The 11,887-nt window shown below is 38.1% G+C and overlaps 1 protein-coding gene across 1 annotated transcript; it reads left to right on the forward strand.

Annotated features, from left to right (window-relative positions):
- Positions 1 to 575: 575 nt before the first annotated feature.
- Positions 576 to 1,386, forward strand: LOC129730011 (uncharacterized). The gene has a single exon (XM_055688958.1). It carries the CDS (start codon positions 640 to 642, stop codon positions 1,291 to 1,293), a length of 654 nt encoding a protein of 217 aa, XP_055544933.1. The 5' UTR covers positions 576 to 639; the 3' UTR covers positions 1,294 to 1,386.
- The last annotated feature ends 10,501 nt before the right edge of the window (positions 1,387 to 11,887 follow it).

The raw sequence follows: 11,887 nt of genomic DNA on the forward strand, positions 1-11,887 counted from the left end.
TCTGTAAAAATACAGATTAATCTGTACATGTGGCATTCCTGAGTGTAATACGAAACCGACGACAAGTTTCCACATTCCACCATACGGTTGAAGTATGATACAAAAACACGCATATTTGTTTCTCCATAAGAATTCAACAAAATTATAGTACAGATTGCTTCTGAAAAAACAAGAATTTGAAACCAATATTCTCAATGGTTTACAGCACCCTTCTTAATTACGATTAGAATATATAAATAGCCATAGAAGCTATTTCTCAGCGACGAAATGTATTTCTTGGAACTTGCTGGCCGTGGCCCACGACGATGTGACCACTGAAACGAATACACAAGTTAAAATTGTTTGTTTGATACATTTGTTCATCAAACAACTGTAGCGATAGAATTCAATTAAAACTCGGACTTCTAATTGAACTGTAAACTGGAAAGAAAACTATTTAAAAATGAATAATTAATTCTGATCATTTTTTACCCACAGTGCAGCGACGAAAATTTCCTTTATGTGTATAAACCCTGCTTCTATTCACTTCCAAGAATCCTCTGATACATGAGTAATTGTTGGTAACGCTGTTCAGCTGTACGCAAGCATAAATACGATCGCTTTCAGAATCATCCACCAGTCGTAGTTCGTTTCTTAACCATGATGGTAACTATTGAGCAGTTGAACAGAATTGTAACGGAATGTGGTAATTACGATCCTGTCAAAGAAGTTGTGGCATCGGAAGTCGTCAAACAAATTAACGACCCAAACAATGGATTTAGCAGCAACAACGAGGTGGCGATGTTACTCGCTCATCTGATTCATGAGAGTGGAGGCTTCAAGCACCGGGAAGAAAAGAAGGAAAGTAGAATAAATCAAGAGTACCATAAGTACCATGGCCGAGGGTACATTCAGCTTACCTGGCAAGAGAACTACGAAGCGGCATCGATGGACCTTTTTGGAGACTATAGATTAAAGGATAATCCGGATCTTGTGTTAAGTAGTGTGAAAATGTGCATGGAAGTATCGGTTTGGTATTGGAAGGCGATAGTACGGAAAGCTGTCAAAAATAAGTTTGAAGATTTTTACCTCACAACCAAAGCCATAAACGGTAGAATCGAAAACAGTCCCGCACATGAGACAGCAAAAACTCGGAACAAATACTATCGTATAGCCAAGAAAATCCTTGATGAGAAGTCAAATGGTGGGTTAAATGTCACGACCTGTGTGGTCGCGGTTGTTGCAGTAGCAGCTGCAGGTGTCGGATTGTGTGTTTGGGGTTTCCCCGCGCTTCTTGCGTGTTGTTGCTTGTAGTCAGCTTTGACATTTTTTGATTTTGTGATGTTATAGTTTGTCGATAGATGGGAGAGAGTAATTCCTCGGCAAACGACGAGCAATAATAAAGTGTGCACCTGAAAAAAATAATTCTTATTCAACTGGAAGCGTGATGACAGTAAGAGCTTTAGTTTTTTCGTCAGCTATATATTTTTTTGGTTTATTTTTGGTTGAACATCCGATTTTTGCTTCTGTTATATTTTTTTTGGATCGAAAATGGACCGCTAGATCTTAACGCCTGTTAAAAAAGCGAAGCCTAGGTACGAACGCTGTAGGAACTATTGGTATGCATTCGGTTGGGTCAAGGTAATCGATTTGATTGCAAACATTGTTGTCTTAAAGGTGTAAAAATAAGATTTTTTAAAGAAGGTAGTTTTTCAGATCTTTGATTTTTGTGACAATTTGAAAAATTTGGTCGAGAAAAAATATTCTACAGCGTACAGCCGAATGTCGCTCGTTAGGCTTTGTTTAATTGGGCTACGTTTTAGTTGAGCTCCCGCTTGTTGGGCTATAGCACAACTGAATCGAAGCCAAACATCATTTCTGACAAAGTTGATTTTCGTTTGAGGGGTTTGTGGATGCATTTTTAACGCAGAAAGTAGAATTTGTGACGTCACACCCTGCGAAGAACCCAATGCTCCGTCACGAGCCTTATAATCAAAGTTTAATTTTGTTCCTAGGAGGGCATAGCCTTCTGCTATGCTTTAGTCAGGCGAAACATTTGGTTCCCTTGACAGAGGACCGCGAACGTCTCTGTCAACACTCTATGTATCAACAGATTATGCCACAGGTGGCAAAGAACTTCGCGCAGCCTTCTGCTGTGCTACAGGCAAACAAACTCGAATAAAATAAACAAGTTTTGTGTTATAAACAAAACAGAAGTCGCCGGTTCAACGGTGTTGATGCTCTCGCATGCGTTCTATCGTACATGCGGTACTAGATTATAGGTTAAGAGATTAGTAAGGTAAACAGAGAGTGGAGAAAGTCTCTCTCTCTGAGTTACCGGTAGGGTATATTTAAGTAGTGATGTACGAAAATAAAGTCAGTTAGTCCACCGTTATCTTGTGTATTAATTCCGCGCCAAAGGCGCGTACAGGGATATCTAGTAGAAGAATTCCCTGGTAGGTTATAACCACACACACGTGGTGACAGCGCGTGGTCTTTTCCGCGCCATTGAATCTTTTCTTTAATCGGACGTATCTCGGAAGTCAGACGCGGTCGTAAACTCGGTCGTAGTAATCACGCTAAGGGAGCAAAAAGAAAAAGTAGTGGTTTAAATATCTGTGGTTCAGTGAAAAATGAAATAGTTTTTCGGAGTTTTAATCCAAGTAGTGCTCGCGGAGGAAAAAGAGTGTGTTATTTAAAAAAAAAAAAAGGAAAAAAAAAAGAGAACTGAAGAAAAAGTACTTAACGATTTATCGAGGTCAGCAGCTTGGAAAGTAGTGCTGCTAGTGAAAGAGAAAAAAAAAAGAGAAACGAAAATCGAGAAAAGACGTTGACAAAAAGTGTTCCCTTTTTTCACTTTTTGGCATGGAAGTGAACTGAGTTGGTGGCAAACCCAAGCGAGTGACATTCGTATGCGGGGAAAAGGTGCTGTGTTTTGCTGCTGAAGACGACTTGTAAAGTGAGATCGTTTTTTTCATGTAAGTGTCAGTTTCGACGTTGGCAGATATTCGATATAGTGAATTGTCGTATTAAGAAGGTGCCGAAGTGACGTAGTGGAAATTGAAGTCAACAACGATGACCGGCCCTGTGTCAAGGATACTCGGGTGAGTGAGTCATTTCCTTTTTTATTATGCGGCATATTGCAAAAGCAGAATAGGTGTTAGACGGTTATGACCATAAATGTCAAGATTAATAGAGCTTAAGGATTATGTCTACCAGGAGTACCATAATCTGAGCAATAACATAAACAGGCCGAGAACGCGGGCGGCAGTCGCTAATAGAAGAAAATTATTAAGCGACGCGTTAAACGACTTTTCGGAAATTTTAAAAGAGTATGAAAATTCGAATTTAACGCCAGAACATTGGAATAGATTAACAGATCAGTACACACTTGTTCAATCGAAAGTGTGTCTGGCATTGAAAATCTTAAATAACTCGGCGATTGTTCCTGGGCCAACCAGAAATAGAAGATTATCAGAAAATTGTCTTGAGTTTGAGACATCAGATCTTGCAGAAGATCAGTTGGCGAACTTAGAGCGATCGGTGATTTTTTGAAGATTCCCCGCTTTCATCGACCTTTGTTGAAACTCAGGAATCAAGGGGTGAGAAGCACACAGTGAATTAACATCTATTGAATCTTTTTTTTAAAACTGATAGAACAAAAAATTACCAAATATAAAACCATTTAGGAGCTATTGACGATAGAAGAGAACGACGGAGAGATACACATTAGGAGACATAAATGACCTTGGAGACTACATTAGGCGAACTACAATCGTAACAATTCTTCAGTGGTTCGTAATAATAACGATTTACAGGTTATCACATCTACTTGGGTCGAGAGGCCAATTTGTATAAACAATCAATTCGCGCCGCTGCTGCGCGGTTGATTTTATTTCTGAAACGGCAAGCAATAAAACTCTCGGCACGACAAGTGCACGCAAGCGATTTTCGTTCATTTGCCCAACAAAATAATTAAAGTGGCAGAGCGGGAAGCACCGCGGTAACACCGCTAGCAAATCGAATTTAAGAACGCAAACAGATACTCGCAGAGCTGCGCACATGGAAATCACCTTAATTATTCTAAGAGAGAATTTTAGCACACGGGTGGCTACGTTATCGTTAGCAAATATAAAAAGGGTAAAGTCGCATTTCATTAATGTCCAATAAAGAGCGTGAGAGCGGTAACTACGAATTGCGCGCTCACACGTTGCATACAAAAGTTAGTCAGTTGTACTAATTGTCGGGCACGCTGTCTCTGTTTATGAATTTTGCAGTGTTATTGCGATCAGCTGTGCCAGCCACGGCCAAGGTCGTATTTTGTAAGCATCAATTTTAATGGCCAATGGTAAGAACGTTTTGCTACCATACATGGCTTACCAGTAGCGGTGAATTGCTAAGAGGGTAAAAAAAAAATGGATACATCTATAAGCGCAACGCGCGCAGCGATGGTGACATATCCACCGGAAGAGTAAATAGTAACTGACGGCAGAGATATATAATGTTGGAAGTTTACGTTAAAATATTATTTCATGAATAAGGAATGGCACCTTACGCCATCTAATGTAACCATTAACAATCTTTGATTAATTTAATTACACTAAATAGAAATGATTTTTTTTTAAATAATCATTTAATTACTATGAAAACCTAAAGTTATTTATTTAATTAATGAAGATAAACGTTGAACCGTTGACACTAAATGGTTCGAAACTTGGTGTTCAGATTTTTTGATGGCGCGACGAAGAAATTAGAGTCGCAGTACCTTTTATTGTTTTTATGAAATATATATAAAATTTTATATTTATAATGGAGTACACGTTCCCAAAAGCAGATGCCATGCAGTGCATCCCAGAATTTGATGGATCGCTAGACGAACTAGAAGCGTTCGTTTATCATATCGAGCATTTTGCTCGGGAGATACCAGAAGGAGTATCACACGCTCCACTGGTTTACATCATTCTATTAAAACTAAAAGGCAGAGCTGCTGCAGCAATACATAGAATTAACGCAAATGCTTGGCCACAGGTTAAGCAGAATTTATTAAAGGAATTTGGGGATATTATACGCATCGAGGCAGTTATAAATCAAGTAGAAACATTGAAACAGGAAGCGAATGAGACCTTTCCTGATTATAAAAAGAGGATATTGAAAATTAAGGAGCAAATCGACTCCTACGAAACTAATTGTACGAAGTCATGCATGATAGTTAGTCTTCGATTACACTTTATGGCGGGTTTGTGTGACACTGCATTGAAAGAAGCTGCTCAAGGTAAACGAACATTGAAGTTAGAAGAGCTGCTAGATGACTTAGAGGATTACTACCATGAGCGTAATCACATCGCGGAAATAGAAAACAGAATACAGGGCCTAGAATGGGTCGAAAGACAGCGCGATGCGCTTAGACAATTTGATAGTAGCAGAAATATTTTCACAATCAATTACGAAGACGCTAATTGTAGCAACAGCCGCCTGGGAAGAAATGAATATTATAATTACAAAAATAGAGATAGAATAATTTACAGACAAAACAATTATAACAATATATGTGGATCTAGCGACGGTAATCGATCCAAATACATTTATCGCACAGCGCGTTCCTACCGGCGAAGCCAAGGGGACTACGCCCATGGTTGGAAATATAATTATTATGGTCAAGATCGACCAACTAATAGGAGGTACAGGAATTCGTATACCCGGATGCCTCAGAAAATGCTTATGGTAGCCAACATTAATGAAAGAAGTAGTAATTTGCAAAAAGAAGGTATTTTGGATCCTGTTGCACAGGAATATTTTAACGAGGATTTAGCAGAAATTTGCGAAGATGTTGACTGGCGGAGATGTACCGATGAGCCCAGCAATATAGAAATAGCCGATTGGAGGACCGCATGCAATCACATAAGAGACAACAGTGCTTGTGTGGCTAAGCGAGTATATTACGATGTCAGAGGGCACTTAATGTTAACCCTACTGGCTAAGCAGAATGTCAAATTTACGTTGAACCTGATCTTAGATACAGGTGCATGTGCGAATATAATTAATGCACGCATTGTGAATCTTTTGAATGTACCGGTAAATACACAAGAGATGAAAAAAATATTTTTTGACCTCCACGCGAACGCACAAGCCAACCTGAAAAGGAGTAAAGAGAACCGCAAACAAATTTACGACAGATCATCTAATGATTACAAACCCATGTGGGGTGAACAAGTATTAGTGAAGGCCGTAGCGACTGGTGCAGGCCAAAAGCTACAGAACATATGGAGAGGACCATATGAAGTAGTGGACATTCCAAGCGAAATGACCACAGTAATTAGAAACGGAAATCGTTTAGAAAAAGTTCATAATAACCGGCTTAAGCGTTATTATGACTGAATATATGAACTTAAACTATGCTTTCAAGGTTAACGGACAGAATATATTTAATGAAATACGATATTGGAGGGCATGAGTTATAATAGCAAGCACCTAAAACTGTATGAAAAAGTAAGGTGGAAGTAAAATATAGGCGTGAAAAAATACGAAAAGTCGCCGAGAAAGATGAATGATTTTATTGAAGAAGCAGATCCAAACGAAAAAAATATACTGAAGTTAAGGCGTGAAGAAATAGGAAAAGTCGCCGAAAATATCAAGAGCCTTTCAATGACAGGAATCAAAAGGCGTAACAAGGTTTAAAAAAGGAAATGACGTGAAAAAATACGAAAAGTCGCCGATAGAGATATACAGCCTTGGAGGATACCGGTCAAATGGCATAACACAATTGAAAAAAATAAAATACGAATGGAGGCGTGAGGGACGAGTAACCCAGCCGATAACAGTTAAATAAACAGAAAACTTGAGGAATTTGAATGACTAGAATGACCTGGAAGGTGGTGATGGAAAATTAAAGAGTTAATAGAAATTGAAACAGCATTTGTTTGTTTTTTGTAAAATGCAAATGTAAACATGGGAAAATTATATAATGAACAAAGACCTCATGAAGACGAGATTTGATTAATGGCTGATGGCCCAATGAGAAAAGAAAACCGATTAATGAAGTATTGGATTTTTTTTTCTTTTTTGAAAGGGAGAAAACTTAAATGACGGAAAACAATAGAACTAGGAGAGACTTTGGACAAGAAGGCTAAACCTACCGAACAAGGAGACTGCTGACTTTAGGAGATTCAGACTATTCTAATTTTAGTTAAGGACGAGCGAATGTAGACAACGGGGTGGTTACCCAGAATGATTGGCGGGAGTGCAAATTGGGTGAAAGAAAAACAAGGGAATAACCGGCCCAGGATGATTGAGTGTGCGAGTTTTCGTTTATTTCCTAACCTTCTTATCTTTCAGGAATCTCTAAAGCGGGCGGTCGCACCTTCGGACGGAAGGGGGAGAGGTATTATGCAGGCAACTGCATACTAAGGTGAAGTGTAAGTATGACAGTATGACAGTAGCAAGAGACAAATCGAAATTTAAATAATAACAGATTCAAAAAGAGATGCAAAAGATTAAAGAATAAAGCAGATGAGAAAGTGACGGGACATTTTAAGTGCACATAGAAGATGATATGAGGTGTTAAGAACACGCCAGTTATTAGACGAACATTGTAAATCAAGACAGAAGAAAACGATAAATATTTAATCAACGCGGTTTGTGCAATGAAAAGATTTATTTATGAATCAGACAGGAAATACTTGACAAAGGACAAGAAAAGATTGAACCAATGCGGTTTGTTCGATGAAAACATGATGAAACAAAAACAGAGAGATGAAAAAATAATACATTGTGCGGAAACAGATTTATTTTATTGAAAACTGTTATTAGAAGAAGGAGGAAAATATTTGGAAAGAACGCAAAATGAAGAAAATATGTAACCAAAGCAACGAATTGATGCTATTTTTTTTAAATTGAAGAAAGTTATTTGAACTCTTTTTGATGAAAAACAAAAGCGTTAATAATGGGCCACAAGACAAGTTAAACTGATATTTTAAAGCGGAAAGTAAAAGCCTAATACAGATAAATGGATAAATATGTGTCGAAATGATTTCAAATGTAAAAAAAAAAAAACATCAAATAACAAAGTTAGAGAGTGCATAATGGAAAAGAAGTAATCAATGCACAATTGAATGTTATATTTGTAAAATCAGATGAATCAAATACTGAAATACTAAATCAAATCTAATACAAATGATGTACAATTTAGTAGGAAAAGAAAAATTATGTTAACCGAAGAAAAAGAAAAACGGGCATAGTGTTTAAGTAGAAGATTAGAAGATATAATAGAATGTAGAATGTGTAGAATGAAGCCCGTACGCGAGTGAACAGTAGTTTTAAACAGCAAGTGGAAAAAGTAACGAAACCAAAAAAGAATTGATAAAATAATGGCAAAAAAATAATGCACCACTTGCTAAGTAGGGCAACTAGCATCTAAGAATTGACAACGAGACGAGTTCCTGATCCTCGAAGACGACCGAGGTGATTACAACGGATGCTGAGATGGGGACATACCATAATGCCCAGTATGACGCGAAAAGGGAAGCAGACGGTTTTGAGGGGAGTTGAACGGCGGGTGTCTATGGTCGAGATGGGGCATACCATGATGCCCAGTACAGCGCGAAAAGGAAAGCAGACGGTTGCGAGGGGAGTTGAACGGCGGGTGTCTATGGTCGAGATGGAGGTAAAGCCAAACGATATTACCAAGAGGAGACGAGCAGTATCCAGTTTTTGAAGAGGCCAGATGTGCAACAGAATTCAATCAAAGCGGCTCATGGTCGAACCTGAATCGAGACTTCAGCGCGAAGACGAATACATCAAACTATGCAAAGAAGGGAGTAATAATTTGCTCCAAATATATATTACTCATAGAGAGTTATTGACTTCTACAAATAAGGATTCGAGGTCAAAGCCAAACAAGTAAAATGACGCTATAAAATTTTGCTCGTGTTTAATCAACTATGTTCTTTCCGCACTACGATCTGAAAGTGTGCGCACATATGTTAGCGGGTAATTGGACACCCCGCGCAGACAGTTAAAGATGATAAACCAAGTGACTGCATTATGCAACAGAGCCAGTGGCAATCGCAAATCTTTTCGCCACACGGCGCGTAACAATACTATCAGCCAAACAAAAATACAGCCGATCTATGTCAAAGGGACACGGCTAACCCAACATTAAAGTTCAACAACACATTCTGAACAATCATAAAACAACCAGCTGAACTGCAGCCTTAAATTAAAGTGCAATGATAACCATTGAACTATTGCAAATAACCCGATGAAGCCTTAAAGATGAGTTCGCGAGGATTACATCACAAACAACCGATGAGAACCTCTACTGCCAGACGCACCCTCCCGTTTCAAACCCCCTGTAACCCGTCGCTTGAATCCGACAGCCAAGCAGCGGATATCTACAAGGCGCAGCACACCAGTTCGAGCGGCGCTTAAACACGACAGCTGAAATTTCATTGGCCAGAGAAAAAAAAACATATTATAAAAAAACCAACGGTGTATATAGTTGCATAAAAACTAGAATAATTGTAATAGAAAAATAATTGCAATAAAAAAAAAAGAGAAAAACACACCTATCGGCCATCAGAACAGACCGTGTGTCCATTGTCTCTTCTAGATAATGGCCAACTAGGCGGGGTGGCAGATGTGACGTCACACCCTGCGAAGAACCCAAAGCTCCGTCACGAGCCTTATAATCAAAGTTTAATTTTGTTCCTAGGAGGGCATAGCCTTCTGCTATGCTTTAGTCAGGCGAAACATTTGGTTCCCTTGACAGAGGACCGCGAACGTCTCTGTCAACACTCTATGTATCAACAGATTATGCCACAGGTGGCAAAGAACTTCGCGCAGCCTTCTGCTGTGCTACAGGCAAACAAACTCGAATAAAATAAACAAGTTTTGTGTTATAAACAAAACAGAAGTCGCCGGTTCAACGGTGTTGATGCTCTCGCATGCGTTCTATCGTACATGCGGTACTAGATTATAGGTTAAGAGATTAGTAAGGTAAACAGAGAGTGGAGAAAGTCTCTCTCTCTGAGTTACCGGTAGGGTATATTTAAGTAGTGATGTACGAAAATAAAGTCAGTTAGTCCACCGTTATCTTGTGTATTAATTCCGCGCCAAAGGCGCGTACAGGGATATCTAGTAGAAGAATTCCCTGGTAGGTTATAACCTACACAAATTCATTTAAATATAAACAAAATGGAGCTGAGTATAAATGTATACAAACAAAATTTTAACAGGGTGTCGAAAATCCGGAAAATCCTGTAAAATCAGAGAAACTGACAAATATGCAGGGAAAAATATTCAATCGAAATGCGATTATTTTTCGAACGACTCTCTAGCGCAGAAACTGATTTTCTAGCATAAAAGGCTGAAGATACGGTTCGGTTTCATAATCGATTGAATAATTTTTTCACTGGGATTTTAAAGTTGCATTAATCTACGTTGCACTTTTTCGTGCCAAATGCTAAAAAATATCAGGGGTATTAATGTTACTGGGAATATCAGGGAAAACCAGGGAATTTGGTTTTGGAAACTTTTTCGCCACCCTGTTTAATCAGTAGAATATTCAATTCATCAGTAATATTCTTGGACAAGCTCTTTATAAACGGCGGTGGTGAGTCTACATGAAGAACTGATATTATAGAATTACCCAGGGTCCGTTAATAAAAAGGTATTCTGGACTGACTAGTGCATCAGTAGTAGCGAGGCTGTGACGTGTTAGCTTTGCAAGTTGCATGGAGTTTTTCAAGCAATAAATAGTATATTTGACACGGCCCTGTTGCATTTTTGTTTTCTTCTGTTTCAGTTTAATGTACATATATTATTTTAATCAAAACCTTGGGTTATTTAGAGTGCCTGTATGAGTGAACATAATCTGAATCTCCCAGAAACACTAGTTTTGATTAATTTTACTTAAGTCTTATGTACACTATTTATTCAGAAATTCGATGAAGTTTTGTTTAGTTTTAAGCAGTACTGCGATGTATGTGTACATAAACCACACAGACTTGACCTGCCCTATCTTCATGGACTTTTGCCGATACACTTTTTATAAATTTTATTAGAGCGTAGATTCTGGTCTAAAAGCCTCTCCAACATCCTATATGTGAACGTTCACGGAAACATTATCTCATAAATTTACCTACTGGACAAAAACAAAAATCTATGTTCCTTCTTTTCATCTGAAATGTTAATATCATACTTTAGCCTATGGATATTCCGTTGCAGTCGTAGGATCAGTTCAGACACGCTGTTTGTTTCAGCTTTCAAGGGATACTAGAAGCAATATATTTCGTTTTATGTTACGTCGCTATGAAATGCTATGCATTTGTCGCACTCCGTCATAGGCTAACACGTCATAGTTAGTGTATGTGTGAATCGTGTATCGACACACTTCGAGTCCAGAATACCTGTCCATTAACGAACCCTGAGGATTGTTTTTAATCAAAAAGGAACAACTGTGCAAAGTTTCTGCGAAAACGAAAATGATCGATCACGATCGATTTTCGAAGTAGAGTGGACTTGTTTTATATATACACTGGTGAAAATAATTATTTCGCCACCTCTAATATAATGCTTTTTCATAAAGTTCTTGAACAAGAATATTTTGTTGTTGTGTTTCTATAATCTGTGAACGATTGCCTACTATTTTGTGCAAATTAATCATTTGAATATAAGGTCTATACATACATTGTTAGATCATTTCATTAATTCAAGGTGGAAATAAATATAACACCATTTCGAAAAAACTTTTCTAATCAAATACTTTGCGATAAAACTCAAAAGCAAATATGATTAGTAATCTGTTGTTTCAACTTTAGTCTATATAACCTCTTGAAGTGTTTTGGTATAGAATATATAAGAGATTTCAGCGTATTGGGAGTAATTTTAGCCTACACGTGGATGATAGCTT

The sequence above is a fragment of the Wyeomyia smithii genome, chromosome 3 (assembly GCF_029784165.1).
Source record: "Wyeomyia smithii strain HCP4-BCI-WySm-NY-G18 chromosome 3, ASM2978416v1, whole genome shotgun sequence".
Lineage (NCBI taxonomy): Eukaryota > Metazoa > Arthropoda > Insecta > Diptera > Culicidae > Wyeomyia > Wyeomyia smithii.